The sequence below is a fragment of the Eupeodes corollae genome, chromosome 3, assembly GCF_945859685.1.
Source record: "Eupeodes corollae chromosome 3, idEupCoro1.1, whole genome shotgun sequence".
Taxonomy (NCBI): Eukaryota; Metazoa; Arthropoda; class Insecta; order Diptera; family Syrphidae; genus Eupeodes; species Eupeodes corollae.
The window spans coordinates 3,860,711-3,878,241 of record NC_079149.1 but is presented as its reverse complement, the minus strand read 5'-3'; the positions used below and the strand labels follow the sequence as shown (position 1 = coordinate 3,878,241).

Here is a 17,531-nt window from a genome sequence, read left to right as displayed (position 1 = left end):
ATTTTCCTGCAAAGCGGCAACAAAAAATAAAATGACTGCAGGTTTGATCGCATTTCAGCTGTCAGACTGTTTTTTGAACACAGTTACCGACTGCAGTAATGAAGTGTATTTACATTTATGAACGCAAATCTTGCATTAAGTGCTGCATTTTTACTTTAATGAACTTACCCGAATTGTCGGGCAATACTTCTTTGAAGAAAACTTTGTAACAGTAACTGTCAATGGGTTAATTAAAGATGTTTTATGAGTTCTTTTTACCCAGAACTGCGCCGAAGACGTACATAACCCATTGAAGAGCATTTGGTTCCAGTAAGATGGAGCAACTGCACATATAGCCAGACAAGTTATGGCGGAGCTCCCACACAAATTCCCAAACAAATTTAATTTGCAGGAACTCCAATTTTCTTTTGACAGAAGGTCAATTGACCTAACCGCACCAGACATTTTTGTATGAGGTTATGTCAAACGGGAGGTGCACAAAATTAAACTCAGGAATTTGACCTAATAAAACTTGTTATGATTTTAATTAGATCAACATTAAATCTTGCAAAGAAGTAAGTGGGTCCTAAAAAAAGGAAATGTAATAATTTTTATTGTTAGATCTGCTTTCTTTACCTTTTACTTTAATTCATTAACCTTGTCTTAAAACTTCTAAATCAATCATTGTTGTCAGAAGTACTTTATTACTTGTTGGTGGCTGGCCATATAAATTTAGAACATAAAATATTTAAAAATAACTTTCTAAAAAAAAAACAAAAATTAGTTTAAATGTTTTAACTTTATTCATAAGTAGATTCCGTTTTTCATTTTCTTTTTTCTTACAAACTAACTTGTTTTTTTTTTTATAATTACAAAAAAGGCAAAAATATCAATGATTAGTTGTGTATTCTTTGATAGACTTCAATTCAAGGCACTTTTAATTTGGTCATCAAGACTTATGGAATTTGGTAGTTTTCTTAATAATATCTACAAATAATTAAAATTTAAAGCAAATTTAATTTAAAGTATTTAACAATAAATTATTATCATTTTGATACATTGATAAAATGGAATGTTGTCGAAGAAAATACTGTAAAAGCTTTATGTATTTTTATTTTAATTTTTGAACACGATTAAAGGAATGTTTTTTGTTACTTTTTAAATTAAAATTTTTAAAGCATTTTATACAAAGTAGAATTATTTTCTAAAAAAACTTGTACTATTAACTTTTGTCTTCTCTTATTAAAATTCACTAACCGCTTTTAGTTGTGCATCTCGAGCAGAGGCAAAAAATATGGTAGAGCTACTCTGTCGTCCCGTCTAAATGATAATGCATGAGTAGGTGATGTTAGAACTTGTCTGACATTAAAGGCCACGTCTTCAAAGTCAGGTCGGTCACTTGGTTCCAATTGCCAACAGTTAAGGAATAGTTGATATAAATCGCTGTATACAAAAGGTGGTTGTTCGGGACGCAGGCCGTTTTTAATGCGTGGCAATAGATCTTGACTGGTGATGTTGGCGTAGGGTGTAGCACCGAGAGTACAGCATTCCCAAGCTAAGCACGCAAAAGACCAAATATCCGATTTGGTGGAGTAGTGTTGGAATCGAAGAACTTCCGGAGCCAACCATCGAGATATGTCGACTTTTTTACTTTCTTCAGCATACGTAATTGGTCCGAAGAGAGATACTTTTATTTTATTCATGTTTGTAACATAGACACTGTAGGAGCATAAGTGTTTGTGTGCAACCTTTAAATAAATTAAAATATGTATTAATTATAGTTATTGTTTAAATCAAGAAAGTTAAATACTTATAGAAATCTAACTTGTCTTCACTATGTGTTTCATTTTTTAACACTTAAACATGCAGAATTCAACTTCTGCCTCTTTTTACGAAATTTTGGATGAAATACATGTTCAGAACGTATTCTTGCCTGCATGAATATACGAGTAGCCTGCTTTGCTCATATTGTATGTACAAATGAGACGCATGTTAACTTCATATGAAGAAACTATTTTAAAAAAATTGACTACCCATGTTTGTAGAAGGCCCCGGCGAGATTCGAACTCACGATCTCCTGTTTACTAGACAGGCGCTTTAACCAACTAAGCCACGGCGCCGTTGAAATTCCGGCCGCCACATGAAATACTTAAAACAACATCAACTTAAGTTGATTTTTAATCACAATTAGTAAAAAACGTTCACTGTGGCGTATGCGTAACATTTATTTAAAATAAGAAATCATACTCTTGTGAGAAGATATGGGACTATACAACATTTTTAAAGCACTCGAATTATGTTTTACTATACAAATAAGTATGATAATGTAGATTTTAAACATTAGGAAAATAAGCGAGGGAATATGAAAATGAATAAACTACTTTCTTTGTTAAAAAGGTCAAACGCTAAATTGAATTTTTATTTGGGTATTGCATAAGAATGAAATTCCTTAAACTTGAAGGAATCGTATTTTTTGTACACAACTGTACCATATAGGCGCCGTGGCTTAGTTGGTTAAAGCGCCTGTCTAGTAAACAGGAGATCGTGAGTTCGAATCTCGCCGGGGCCTTGTTGTCAAGGATAATTAGTTCTAATTTTTGTAAGCAATAAACAACATTTTTGAATCGACTAACATTAAAATTATAACATTCCATTTAACTCAAAAGAACTTTAAGTTGTTTAGTTAAGTTATCACGATGACCACACATCACAATTGCCACATACGCAGAGTTATCTTAAAAGTATTTCAGAAAGTTCATATAAATTGAATGCTGTTATGGATAAAATCAATGGAAACCAGAATTTTTGTTCTCTTACATTAACTGGACCTTGAATAGACCGGAAATACCGTGAGCTAAAAAGCTACAAAGGAAATCATGTGCATAAACAGTTCTGTGGACAAAAAATTCACTACTTCCAATTGTAGTAGGCCCCGGCGAGATTCGAACTCACGATCTCCTGTTTACTAGACAGGCGCTTTAACCAACTAAGCCACGGCGCCGATATTTTACAGTTGTGGTCAATGTTGTGTTTCACATGTTCAAAAAAAAATTGACCTTTAGAAAAGTTTCAAGGTCAACGATTAAAATACAAATTAATTAATAACTTATCATGTTAGGCTTTTTCTTCTTTTGTTAATCAACACGAACTCGACGGGTTTTAGTAATCTTTTTTTGACAACGAAAGGAAAGAGTGTAGTAAAACATTATACATTCGTGTAGTACGGCAAAAGAACAAATATCTGAACTTACTATTACCACTGAAGTTGGATTTGAGAGTATACTGATGATCATTCGATGAAGCAAGAGTTTAATTTCTTAAGGAAAGTAATGCAAGTGGATATTTCGTTAGAACATAATCCATTAAAATAACGGTAAACAACGGTGATTCCAGAAAAATTACGATTAAATGATGTAACGAAAATATCGTCAACAATTATTTTTAACGTTTTTCTTTGAATACTGTCCAAGAGTCTTGAGTAAAATGCAGGAGCACAAGCTCAAAAATTGTAGTTTCGCTTCAGCTTTGGATGCAAACAAATACTGTAAATTCACCAAGACAAAGGAGGGGACAAACTTCTTGCATCGCCTCAAGAACCAATAACATCGTGGGGCATTTTTGACGACATCTCGTAATAGTTCCGTTTCCTGAATGCAAGGCTACTCTCTGAGTTTATCGTTCGTTGCCGTTGAAGATTAATACTCAAAGAGCATATATGTAAAACCCAAAAATGAAAAGCCATAATACGTTTATAAGCGAAGAAGAAAATTGGAATGGGAAAGAATTTTACAAAAATGTTGCTGTTTTATTCTCTTTAAAAATGTTAAAAATTCATGCACCGATTTTTGGGTACTACAATATCTCCCAATTAAGTTTCTTTTACGAAATCGATAAGAGCTTTTCTTAGGAAACTTTGATGTAAGGGACCACTTGCACTACCCTTTCCAGGATACGGTATAGGTTATAGTTTAAAAAAGTAGGTAACACTTTCGATTCAATTAAAGTAGGCCCCGGCGAGATTCGAACTCACGATCTCCTGTTTACTAGACAGGCGCTTTAACCAACTAAGCCACGGCGCCGACAATTTACAGTTGTGTTCAACAACGTGTTGCCAATTTTGTAAAACTAAAAAACAATCCAAAATACTCACCTTGTTTACTTCCAAATATTCCATAGCCATTGCTATTTCATAAATCCACTGAAGAATGAATTCTTCTGAAAGTGTACAAAACGTTGTACTCTGATTGGCAAGTGGAATTCGGCTTTCGATGAGTCTGCTTTTTAACGTTTTTTGATTATTTTCAAATATAAGATAGAACCAGTCGACAGAAGCAGTGATACCATAAAAGTGTAAAAACTTCTCATGTGGCATAAGGCGAATTATATTTTCGAAGTCTTTTAGAAATTGAGATTGAGTTTCTTGATTCATGTCATCTGAAAATGAAAAGAAAAACAATTATGAGTTTAAAATAATACTTTAAATATGTACAAACAGACATTTTTAAATGAAAAATAACAATCTTTTAGATGAACAAAAACTAAACTAAAAATTCCAATTCTTTTTCTATAGAAAATTGGTGATACATAGAACTATTAATCTAGAACTTAATTTTGAAATATTGATTATGATGTCTTACAAGTTTACCAATGTTTATACAATTTATACATATCTCTCGATATTGAATCGTACACCAACAGGCTCTTCACTTGGCCCACTTTTATGCGTATTAAAATGGTGTTAGTGTTTAAATGGAAAACGACTGGGTCAATTTGACTCAAATGTTTTATTTTACTTGTTGATAGAAAAAGTTTTTACCAAAGAAAAATTGATTTTTTATATGGAAAAATTGGAAATTCGTGGTCAAAAACTCCGAAAAATTTGAGAACACACTATAAACTAGAATTTTCGAAGACATTTTGCATTTTGTCTCATAATATGATGATTTTGCACAATGGTGGAAAATTCATTGTGAAGCTTGGAAAAATTCTGATAATAGTGGAATTAACTGTGATAAGAGCCGTTTTGCTTGTGAGTGAAAAGTAAACGAGATAAATAATAGATGGCGCTTTTGACCGCTGTTCTTTCATCTAAGAGCAAATTCAAAGGCAAGGCAGTCCTAATACCACGAAATACAATTATTTCAACTGATTTTCTCTTCACAATTAAAGCGGATTCAACTCCTTGTTGGATTAGCTACTGTGTTGATAAATAAGTGCAGCCTAATTGTTGGGAGTCTTTGGGATTGATCTCAAAGCAACCAGCTGTACGTTGCCTGTTGGCAAAAGAATCATAAAACATTGTTTCTAATAATGCTCTCTTTTGATTTCTGTTTTATTAAATGTAATTACATTGTTGAACTATCTGTGTTTTGATATCGCCTACAGATCTTAAATGGGGGTGCGAGATAGCTCTCCTGGTTTTGCTTTATATTTATATAATCCTAACTAAAATGAAAATTAATTTTACTGAACAGAGCATATTTTTGACTACTCAACTACAAACTACTATGAAAAAAGCTATAATAAAAGATAAAATCGACTGTTTTAATGCTTCAACTTTCTCTAGTAAAATAAGACTTCAACAATGCAGAACAAAATGAGAATCTCTGCATTTTACATTTAAAAAAAAAAACCTACAAGCCTTTCAATAAAAACTAAAGATTACTAAAAAAAACGAACAATAAATAATTGATGCTCTTTTTCTTTAATGAATTTAAGCGTAAATTGGCGTCTGTCTAAAATTATGGAAAGAGCAGTCTTCATCTTTATTTCCTAAACGAACGAACACAAAAATACCACCCTTTCCACCACCAGTAGATCATTTTATTCACACATTATTATTTAAATTAGTGAGCATAAAATGCCAGAGCGGACTCTATGTTATGGTTTTTATTATTAGAAAACCACTCGAGTGATTGAACTTGAATAAGTGGCGTTTGACGTTTCTCTTTGCTTTGTTCACTTTCTGCTTTGATTCTGTAATCAGTTTCTACACTCAAAAGCAATTTAAATTGGGGCCGAGAATTGTATATTCGTAATTCTATGGTGAGGTGACGGATGATAACGACTACATAATATTTGAATTTTTATGTTTGCCATGATCGTTAGAATCTACGTTTTGTATGTAGATTATGTACCTAGAAAGAGATTTTAAATGTTACCTGATATGATGTGAACTTGACAATCGTGTGCCTCAGTACTTGTGTACAATTTCCCTGTGATAACTTCACCGAATCTTCCATCGGCAATAATATCATCGATATTCATTCGTATAGCATTTCGGGGTAGTCTTTGGGTGTTATCGACATTCTCAACCAATGCGTTCAATTGTTCTTTGAATGTCCCTTTTCTTCCTCCATCTCCAACAAATCCATCGTTTTCCTAAAAGAGAGAATGTTTTAATTTAAACAATTCTGCAGTGGATCGAAATCAACTACCACTTCAACCATTGGTCCTTGTAAGGTGAGTTCGTGTGTATCGCTGGGAAGACGTTCCAGTCGGGCTGTCTCGTGCTTCAGATAGAAAAATATTACTATCGATAAGGCGAGGAATACCGCAAAGACGATACAAATAATTGTTAGCGCTAGGACCGATTCTTGACCCGCTGAAATTCAATTTATTAGTTTGTAAAAAAAATTGAATATTTTGGAACTTACGTTCAAAATCAGCATACTGGAACTTCGTGGGTTCATGCTGTTCGTGTGAAGCTATCGCATAACGCATCTTCGTTATACCATTCAAAGTGCTTACTACACCAAGAGATATGTGAATATGTGCGTCCTTATTTATGGGTGCATTCCAATAGCCACCATAAGTTTGATTATCTCCCACTGCAAAAACTTGGGTAGTATTCTAGAATAACAAATGAGTATAATAATTACATTTTTATATTGAGACGTAGGATCTTGTTTTTGTTTATACCTGGTATTCCAATTCACCGGCAATATAATACAAAGTTCCATCTTCCTGAGCTCGTTCATAGCTTCCCAGCAGCTCTTCGTCAAAGGGTTGAGTCAGTGAACTATCCAATTTCTGCACAATCACCAAGTAACTAGTTACCGGTCCGTTATTATTCTTATAAGGATTGATATTAACGACAATTTCTGAATCAGTTCGATTCATTATTTTGGGCTCCTCGGGTATTGGATCGGGAGAGCCTACTTCAGTTGTACTTGTTAGATTATGACTGCCGCAAACGTACTTTCCGCATATTGCAGATACTGTTATGTTATATTTTGTTGCCGGATGAAGGTCTGTCATCTCAAAACGATCTTCAGTACTTTGAACAATGAATTCGGGTTGGGGAAAGAATGGATAGCTGGTAAATGAATGCACCACCGTTCCTTTTATTATTAATTCTGAAACTTTGTCCTCTTTGTTTGGTGGATCCCAAGTTATAAGGATGCTATTTTCGGTCGTATTGGAGATTCTTAAATTATCAGGTGGTCCTTCGACTGAAAGAAATTCGTGATTTTTTTAAAACTCAATTAAGGATTTTGCTTTTACTTACTATTAGTTGAATAATAACTATGGGCGTCAACTCCTCCGCAATACTGGGATTTCGTATCACTGCACCTTACATTACAGAGTTTCGTATCGAATTTTTCGCTTTCGATTGCAATATTATCACAGAAGCACTTTTCGCCAGAAAGTATGGCGTACCTTTAATAAAAGATAATAAATAAAAACACATATTTAATTCAAAATTGTTAGAGTCGTTTTTGAGAGCATACGAATTATACGGTTTGTTATACGAGTATATAGTGGGTATCAATCAAAATATTATAGTAAATATTCCATAAAGTGTTTCTTTGAAAAAAAAAGCTGAAAATCTCGAAATAAATGATAACGCCTTTTATCGTTTTTCTTATGTGAAGATAAATTTATAAAAGGCCATAGACTGTGTGAACATTTGAAAATGTGGTAGCCTTAGAAAGGAGGTAGATCGCGGTGTACTTTGTTTTGAATTGTTGAGCATTTAAATGATAGGGGAAACTCTATAGTAAGGCAGTCCATATTTGTGTAGTACGACTGTAAAACGAATCTCTGTACTTCACAGTAAGTCCGAAGTTGGGCTCAAGGATAGACGGATCAGCATACTTATAAGCCACAAGTATCAAGGAAGACATTCAACTGGCATTTTACTAGAATCATAAAATAACGGTATACAAGACTTAGGCAAGAATCATTTCGAAGATATTAGAGTGAGGTAAATGTGTATATTATTTTACTATTGCCAATCATTTTAAGAGCACTTCTTTAAATATTGTCCAAGAGGCTTTAGATTTTATTCAAGTAGTATTGGACGGGTTAAAATCTGATATCCAGAATATAAACGCTGGTGTGCCCCATGGCTCAATTTTGTCTCCAAATCTGTTCCTTATATTCATAAATGATCTTTTGTCTGAAACGTCTAACCCACTACATTGTTTCGCCGATGACAGTACCCTCTGCTTTTCCTCTTTCTCTCATTCTCATCCTTGTTCTTCGGATGTGGACTACCAACGGCAGCGTATGATAAGCTTATTAAATTATGATCTTGACAGCATTGTTCAATGGGGATTCAAAAACCGTGTAGAATTTAATGCTTCGAAAATGCTGTCTACTGTCCCTTTTTTTAAAGTGATAATTTACAAAGCTTTTATTCGTCCATAACGTGATTAAAACTAATGGAGCTAATGCTCCAATAACTTACTTGAGTCTTCTGGATAGAATTGAAAAAAGAGATCTAAAAATGATTGGAGATCGTACTCTTACCGAGACATTTACTTCTCTTGAACACAGCCGCAAGGTCTCATGCCTGTCATTGTTTTATCGTTATTTTTTATAAACAATGCTCTATTGAAATAGCCAGTTGAATTCCTCCCTTTAATACCCGTATGCCCATCAGTTTACCCTAGAGCCCAATTTCAGACGTACTGTTAAGTAGAGAGATTATTTCTTTAGCCGCACCACACGAATGTGAAATGCTTTACCAGGCTCCATACTTCCCACTTATTACAATGTGCAGACATTCAAACCAATGTACATCGGTTTCTCCTTTCTAATCCTATCCCCGTTTCCCTATTCATAACTCCTTTTGTGTGCGCATAATATATACAAAAAAAAGATGATATTGGAGTATTACCCCAGAGATGGGTCTAAGCATGTTCCATTTTTGGCTACACAACTTAGAGATCGTTCTACTATACTTGGTTGGAAATGCTGAGATGTTTATTTTCATTGATGCAAATGAGAGCAGTAATCAGTGGCGTATCAAGCTTAAACGATACAAGACAAACATTGATTTTTGGAAGCATTAAATTCCATTTTTTTCGAGGTCTTTTTCAACATTGTTCAATGCTATTCAAATGTAATTTAAAATTTATTTCAAAACGAGTGCGGTAGAGCTGTCAAATTTCCAGCTAAACATTTTTTAAAAATTGTATTAATATTAGTGAAAAAAGGGTAAAACTGCCTAAAAATCCAGAACTGCAGATTTGAACTTAAATCAAATATAAATCAATTTATTTTGCGCCAAGGAAATGCTAAAGCAGCAAAGATTTCTGTTTTGAAAGATCTACATTAAGAATAAATTGATTTATTTTGCCTATGGAAAACCCCATAAACATAGCTTGTATGTCAAAAATTATTTCTTACAAGGGTCAAATAAATATTTATACAACAAATCCTTATCAAATACGATATGAATTCTAATCAGATGATTCTGATCGGAGAGCTTTGAAGTGACATTCATTTATTTTGTGGTCTATATTCATCTTACAAAATATATTCTTAATTTGTTCAAGATAAGTTGGATAGATAAACAAAATATTATATACAATTATTTATTTAATAAACCTAATGCTTAAACAAACTTGGCTTTTGTGGAAATCACTGTAATAAAAATTATTAGCTATAATGATAAGAACTGATTGCATTACCTTAAACATATGTTATGAACAGTAATCAGTTTATAAAGTTTGTCATTAAAACAGTGTAAATGAGTTTCTAGATAAGAACAAAGGTTTAAGTGACGATTTTGATAGTAGGTTTAGTAGGTATGTACATATATGTAATACATTTTATTACTTTCTTTGATAATTTAAATTTTTTAACAATAAAATTACTTAACGTAGTTTAGTAAAGGGTCATTCAAATTGTACATATCAATGCAAATCATCAACTGGCGGACATACGTATATCTACCAGAGGCATTAATATTGACCTTTTAAAGAACAACAAAGCAGCTGGGCTCGATGCCATACCTACCGAATTCCTCAAAGTGGACTCACTTGTTAAGTCTGTTTGGGAAAACAAAACCTTTCCTAGGGAATGGAAGGAGGGTGTAATCGTCAATCTACCAAAATAAGGTGATCTTAAGAACTGCAATAACTGCCGTGGATTCACCATTCTGTCCTTATTTCCAAAATTAATGACAAACATCATTCTCGAGAGGATAAAATCTAAGATCGAGTCATCAAACCGGATTTCGCAGTGGTCGATCTTTTGTCGAACACATTAACACCTTGCTAATTATTCTTGAACAATCGTCGGAGTACCAATCGCCGTTTACCTCATGTTTGTCGATTTTGAAAAGGCCTTCGATCGCGTTAGTCGTGATGTTATCTGGAGATCGCTTGTTGCTAGAGGCATTCCTGATAAAATTGTTGCTATAGTAAAAGAGTCTTACAACAACACAAGGTGCTTCCTGGTGGTGGTGCGACAGGGAGTAAGAAAGGGTGATGTATTGTCACCGATTTTGTTCCTGAATGAAACATTAAGCCATTTGGACAATGCTGACGACATATGCTTAGCGGCAAACAGAAATGGAGACCTCAGCCAAATGTACCACTCTCTTCAACAAAATGGGGAGGTGGCTGGCTTAAGGATTAATGCCAGTAAGACTAATTTATTGCACACCACCCGAAACGAACAACAACAGGTTATTGTGAGACAAGTGGCAGTAGAAGAGGTCACATAGTTCATCTATCTGGGAAGCTATTTGGCACTCGATGGTGAAACGGACATCACCAATAGAATAAATCAAGCCCGTAGTGCATTCGGAATGCTTTGTAAAGTGTGGAACTCCAGGAAAATAGCGCTCCGTACCAAGTTAAAGTTTTTTGAGTCCAACGTAAAATCCGTGCTGCTATATGCCTGCGAAACGTGGAAGTGCTCTGCTGGCATCTCGAGAAGGTTAAAAAGTTTTGTCAACCGCTGTCTACGTCACATCCTGAACATTTGGTGGCCACAAACCATATCTAACGATGAACTGTGGCTCAGGACTGGGCAAACAAAAGTGAATGTTGACATCGCGCAGAGAAAGTGGCGCTGGATTGGCCATACATTGAGGAAGCCGGACGACAACATAGCAAAGTAGTGCTTTCAATGGAATCCTCAAGGTAGAAGTGCACCCGGAAGAGGAGACGTGGTTCCAGCTGAGGTATCGTGCTAGGAATATAGAGAGATGGAAGTAACTGGTTACCGCCCTATGCTCCAGGAGGAGCTAAAGTGCTGCTACTAGCAGCCGGAAACTTAAAGAAGAAAGCTACCATATTCTAGAGGTATTTTTTTGTATTGTGTCCCAACTTTCTCATATGCAGAGGGTGTTTTTTAAGATGCATGATAAGTTTCGATAATTGTTGTCTATGGTTTGAGAATTGAGAACATAAAACCCTGTTGACAATACAGTTCCTTAAGGTTTGGCAATTAATCATTAAAAATGCCAAAATAATGCTTTTGTTTTGAAAAATTATTGTTTACTTTGGTATAAAAAAAAACTTTGAAATAAGAAGAAACTAAGTGACAAAGCTCATTTCTGGTTAAATGGCTTCTTGAAAATTGCTGTAGCGAAGGTACTGTTCAAGCCACTAACGAACATCTACATATCGTCTGTTTAGTAAGGTACTGGATGGCGGCATCATCGGTTTATATGCCGTAAAGTGGAATGGCAAGAGCTATATTTTTTTCGAAATGAAGAAGGAAATGCCGTAAAGTGGAATGGCAAGAGCTATCGAACCATGCTAACTTGATGTTTGTTTTTAAAAATTAATCAGCAAAACTAAGAAAACATTTGGTTCCAAAAACCTCCAGAACCAGGACCAGAAGTTGTCCTGTTAACTGACTCCCTCATTTGTTGGACTTAAGCCTTTGAATTACATTTTATGCTCTTATTTGAAAAAAGTTATGCAAAATTTGAACTTAAAAAATAAGGTTACATTAAATTAATAATACAAAATTAATGTCAATGATATTTCTGTCTTGTATTATTATTGAAAGATCTTAAAAAAAACACCCGATACCAAAGCTATATCTTAGTTAAGATCGTTATCTTTATTTTTTCATTCATAACAATAAATAGACATAGAACCTTTGCATGATTGGGAACGTACCTACATACATACAGTGCTGTTCACTTGAATAGCGCCCCATCATTTAACTGCATAGAATTCGGGTCTTTGAGTTAGTATACCGTTGCAATATTTTTATATTTTAATTAACTCTTAAGCTAGTCTCTCCGGAACCGAATTCATGCTTTGGAAAGATTCCGTTAAATAGTTTTTATTAACTTTATTGGAACTACGGTCAACAACGTGGTTTTATTTAGGTTCACTTGAATAGCACCAACGCCTCTATTATTAGTTTTCGTCTGGCTTAAGAGCCAGGTAGTTATCAACAAATATTTTCGCATTTCTTTTAGTCATTCTGAGATAATTTCAGTCAAAATGGGTCCTAGTAAATCATTGGCAGAGGACGAGAAATCTAATCTATTAAAGCTTACCGCGAGCGTGGCCTGTCTATAGATAGATAATTTGTATTCATTCAAAATTATTTCAAAAAATAAACTTAAAAATTCAAAAAAAAAATATACTGAAAAAAAAACAAGCAAATATTTAAACTATGTATGTTTGTACTGCTTAATAGGATAAGGTTCTTAAAAACGATTCAATGCATTCATAGTCATGTGTGAATAGCCAATCTCTAACTTTTTTTCAAAAAAGAACTAAAAGAAGTAGTTTGTCTAATAAATAACGTTAATTTATTAAAAAGTTTTGGAGCTGTAACTGTGAAAAAAAGGGAAAAATGTGTTCTACGTGCGAGTGGTACAGTAACAAGATGTGAGTTATTTATACGTAGACTGTAAAGCTATGAGTTTCTAGTTGGAATATTGCCACTTTGTTTGAAAAACTCTCTTAAAACTTTGAAAACATAGAGATGTCTCATTGGTAAAATTTGCAATACTTGGTATAAAGGCCAACTTTCAGCAAAACGGTTTTTATTACAAATTATTGTTGTTGCATGTTTTTGAGCTAACATAAGGGGTCTAAAAGTATTTGCGTGTGATACACCCCAGCTGGAAATTCCGTATTGAAGCTTTGAATGCGCAAGACCGTTATAAATTAGTTTTAAAACTTTTTTCCAGCAAAATGGTTTTATCAGGTAAATTTTACGAGTAACCAAAATCATGTGTGATTTCAAGGGGCGAATATGTTCTTTCCAATTAATTTGAAATCGATAAAACACCCAAGTATTTCATCACTGACTCAATTTTAAAGCAACTATGAGAACATAACTTATGAGAATAAAAATTACGTTCAGCACATTTATGAATAGGTAAGCAAAATTGTTTACAGTTATGGGCATGAAAGCAAAGGTTATAATCAAAAAGACTGTTATCAGAAAGTTTCAAAGTTACTAACTTAGTTTTATAATTAGCTTATGAGCAGCAAACCATGTCCTAAGGATTTCTAAATCTTCTTCAATTTTGGCCACACATTCAAAAGTAGTATACAATTGATAGTTGTATGTTATATCATCTGCAAACGCAGTTGGGGAACAATTTAATTTAGGATTCAAAAAAGAGAATTTTTATAAATTAATAAAAATAATAGACCGAGAACGGAGCCTTGTGGGACTCCATTTTTTAAAGGAAGTAAATTGCTAAAAGTTCCTTTCACAATTACTTTTTGTTCTCTTTCTTTTAAGTAGGATTGAACCCATTTAAATATAACACCTCCAAAACCAGCCTTATACACTTTGTTTAACAGAACGTCGTGGTCAACCATATCAAAGGCCTTACTCATATCAACGAAAAGAGCCATGTTGTTGCAATTTAAACTGCTATATGTTTGAAATCCTAATTGATTATCGCTGAAATAGCTAAAAAAAACGCCACAAAGTTATATCCACTATTTTACGGATGAAATCCAACTATGGTAAAAATATGATAGGGCGAATATCTAGTGCAGTAAACGCTGCTGACAAAAGAGCAATCCTGCAACTCGAGTCAAATTCACATGATTCTACTCCAAAATAAAAGAAAAAAGTGGTGTCAAAGCAAGTGCATCTACAATAAAGCGGGTTATTTTTATTGCAGCACACTGAAAAAGATTAAACTATTACTTTCATGATTTACGGAAAGAGGAACATCAATTGGATCGTTTCCACAACCGAGTGGGCGGTGTTATGGTTTGGTGAGCCATTAATTACTATGGAACTTTGGAGTTGCAGTTTCTGACTCCTCATATGAATGCGGAATCATACAAAACTTAAAAAAACTTGATTTAAAAGAAAAGTAATTTTTATTACTTGTTTTAAAGATACTGAGCTTTAAATTCGAATTTAAAGGGAGTGCTATTCAAGTGAGCGGCACTGTATATTTCATTGATTTTAAAATCAAATTGAAGTTCAAGGTGGATCAAAAACTTATCTATTTAAGTCAAAACAAAAAGAACTGAAATGATTCTATTTACAAGTCCCGTCGTAGATCATTGACCTGGAATACAAATGTCAACAGATAGTTGACGGCGAAACAAAGCCCTTACGAGCGTTTCAGTATTTCGATTAAATATAGAACCAATGTGCATTAATTTCCTTATCATTATTTAATAATACATTTCTTCTATAGATTTTTATCAAGTGGATTGAGATAACCATATTTTTCAAGTGGGTCCTACAATCAGTTATCGTTTTAATTAATAATTATGTTTCAATTCTAAGTATTGTGATAAGATTTGTTGACACTGTCATCAATTTATGGTTTATTTTGTACCATAGCTACACATTTTGCTTGTTTTATTCTATTTTCGGCAACTGCTTAACAACGACCATAGAATTTGTCACATAAATGTTGTGGCGCTCAAATAAATAACTCATCACTCAAAAAGTTATAAAAGGAAAACAAAAAGGGGGACAATCATTCCGATTCTAGAGCTCACCGTCATCGTCATCTGGTTCTTGGTAAAGACACACTTCATGTTTTTCGTTTTTTTTTTTCATCTCCTGCTCTTAAAACATATTTTTGAATGAATGAGGTGGAATGAATATGAAGAGCGACCCTTGTTATCATTGACGGACTACGACTGACGACGCAGACGAGGTAGAGAGAAGACTACAGACTATGAGGAAATTGCAAGCTGATTTAATGCTGCAGGTTGCAGTCAAGTTGCGGTTGGTAGGTAAATTCATAATTGATAATTACACGCTTGCTAAGTACCATCCATCCACCATACCATTATACACTATATCTATGATATATGCAGCTATGAGCTATGTTTTAACAGCAGCAACTACAATAAGCTTTCTCGGACATGCGGATTTTGAGGGAACGAAATAAATTTTGCACCTTGACTTACCGGATATTGGAATTTTCGCATAGCTCGATGCATGTTTGTGCGCTGCGAGCGTAAACCGAATCCTTTAGCAGGTCTGTCCGGACACTGTAACATCCTAGATACTGATACGGTCCTAGATCGGGAATCAATTCACTCAGAATTGTCGATGGAAGGTTAACGAGAATCACTAGAAATTTAACGAAATTCCATAAATAGGGGCGGTGGCACCTGTGACGAACAGTCATTGCTTCAAAAAACCACTTTTCACGTCTTCTTACTTAAAAGACGCGATGTCTCGAATCGAAACAAAAGTGAAAATCAAACACAAGAAAAGTTAAGTTACTTAATTTTACTATTGAATTAGATATAATTTTTCAAGAACAACACAAATTGAACACATAACAAACAGAAACGTTCCAAATGGCACTTGCGGAGTGGATTTACATTTAATAAATGCAATCTCTAGCCCGAGCGAGATGATGAGCGATTGGTGATGTTGGATGTTGTTGTCTGCACACACGATACACGAACTAACTACAGATCTATCGCTAATCTAATCCGTTCCGTGGATATGAAATTGCTTTGCTAGCTTTTGCTTGGGTCGGTCGTCTTGAGTCTGGGGACTGGTATATGGCTGGTCGCTGGTGGTGGGAAGAATTTGAGTGAATTTGTTTGTAGCGAGCGGCAGTTTTAAAGAATTTTACTATCAAAGCAGAATTTCACACAGCAGGGGAGCAAGAGAGTGGGAGATCAGGGAGTGACGTGACAATGGGACATGGGTGAGTCAAATAATATTGATGATGAAAAGAATAAAAATGGAAACGGACGAAATAAGCAACCACAACAAAAAGTTGGTCAAACAAAAACCAACACCTTGAATAGGGGTGAGGGGCGCTTGATAATGAGAAAATTGATGAAACATAAAAAAACACAAAAGAGAAGCCATTGAACTGACACTTGTTGATTTGACAGTTAGATGGGCATTATTTATAAATGCCTACTGAGTTTAAAGTACTGCCAGGCAAAGAAACATGTAAGTTAAGGTTGTATCTGCATTGCATAGAATTCGATTTAAGTGTATTTCGTTAAAGTTTTGTTAATTTTCACTCGTATTATTATTAAAACATCGCTCTACAAGTGAATAATTATGCCGGATATAAGAGATTATGGTTCAAATCTTTTTAAGCGAAGCATGAATTTCCTCACACTGATTTTTTTATTCGTTATATGTGCCAAAATAAATATTATGGGGTATTCACGATCCGGTGCAACCAAAAAGTGCAAAATTGCGATTTTTTTTTGTTAATCTTGAACACACCTTTTCTAGTTTATAGCAAAAACGGAGTAAATATTTGCATTTGCACAGCATCGTGAATATCCCTTTTATTTATTGCAATTTTAGGACTTGCAAACATTTATTTCTATTTTCAATAAATTTTTCACTTTTTGACATAAAACACATGGAAAATAGTTTATTTCGAATTTTGCTTCTTGTTTTATTGTTTCAGTGATGCCTTCAAATTTTACATATTATTTCAGGGAAACTGTTCATACGCTTTGAGGAATATTCCTTTTAAAATTTAAGATGCTTTTGCTCATAAAAGTTGTTGATTATAGGCACTGCCTGGTGACTCTCTAAGCCCTAAGCGGATGCCTCTATTGAACAATATAAATAATTTTTTAACTTCAACTTTACGCAGCTCATTGAAGTGTTTATAATGACGTTATTAAATGTGCAGTTAAACACTTCTAAATATAATAAATTCCTTGATGGGGCCTGCTTCGAGGTTGCTTTGAATGACATTTCTATTATGTCATCCCTCCAAAGAGCAAATATTTTGTTTGTTGACATTTGTTTACAGCTGTTAAGCAGTCAGACAAAGCTCAGATAATAGAACTAGAGCTTCCGTTTGAAGTCACATTACGTTTTTTTCCTTACGAAACGTGAGGTCGAAG

General features: G+C 34.1%; 1 protein-coding gene and 4 non-coding genes across 6 annotated transcripts; 1 reads left to right on the top strand and 4 right to left on the bottom strand.

Annotated features, from left to right (window-relative positions):
• Nucleotides 1-759: 759 nt before the first annotated feature.
• LOC129951357 (putative inactive tyrosine-protein kinase Wsck) lies at nucleotides 760-16,451 on the bottom strand. 2 transcript variants are annotated; one of them, XM_056063459.1, is made up of 9 exons: nucleotides 16,280-16,449; nucleotides 15,597-16,216; nucleotides 7,490-7,641; nucleotides 6,901-7,433; nucleotides 6,636-6,831; nucleotides 6,417-6,583; nucleotides 6,141-6,360; nucleotides 4,130-4,413; nucleotides 760-1,727 (listed from the first exon to the last, which is right to left on the bottom strand). In XM_056063459.1, exons 2-9 carry the CDS (start codon nucleotides 15,818-15,820, stop codon nucleotides 1,242-1,244), a joined length of 2,262 nt encoding a protein of 753 aa, XP_055919434.1. In that variant the 5' UTR covers nucleotides 15,821-16,216; nucleotides 16,280-16,449; the 3' UTR covers nucleotides 760-1,241. The 2 variants fall into 2 exon arrangements, with proteins under 2 accessions (XP_055919434.1, XP_055919435.1); XM_056063460.1 differs by having other exon boundaries at nucleotides 6,426-6,583; nucleotides 15,597-16,451.
• On the bottom strand, nucleotides 2,026-2,099 carry Trnat-agu (transfer RNA threonine (anticodon AGU)). The gene has a single exon. It is a non-coding gene; the product is annotated as a tRNA-Thr (tRNA).
• Trnat-agu (transfer RNA threonine (anticodon AGU)) lies at nucleotides 2,475-2,548 on the top strand. The gene has a single exon. It is a non-coding gene; the product is annotated as a tRNA-Thr (tRNA).
• Trnat-agu (transfer RNA threonine (anticodon AGU)) lies at nucleotides 2,907-2,980 on the bottom strand. Its single transcript has one exon. It is a non-coding gene; the product is annotated as a tRNA-Thr (tRNA).
• Nucleotides 3,985-4,058, bottom strand: Trnat-agu (transfer RNA threonine (anticodon AGU)). The gene has a single exon. It is a non-coding gene; the product is annotated as a tRNA-Thr (tRNA).
• Nucleotides 16,452-17,531: the final 1,080 nt, after the last annotated feature.

Bases quoted from the DNA above. Each gene is read 5' to 3' on its own strand.
- LOC129951357 (XM_056063459.1), bottom strand. From the start codon at position 15,820: ATGACTGTTCGTCACAGGTGCCACCGCCCCTATTTATGGAATTTCGTT. The intron at 7,434-7,489 runs GTAAGTAAAAGC...AATTTCTTTCAG, and splicing joins TAGTTATTATTCAACTAATA to TCGAAGGACCACCTGATAAT. The intron at 4,414-6,140 runs GTAACATTTAAA...TTTCATTTTCAG, and splicing joins TCAAGTTCACATCATATCAG to ATGACATGAATCAAGAAACT.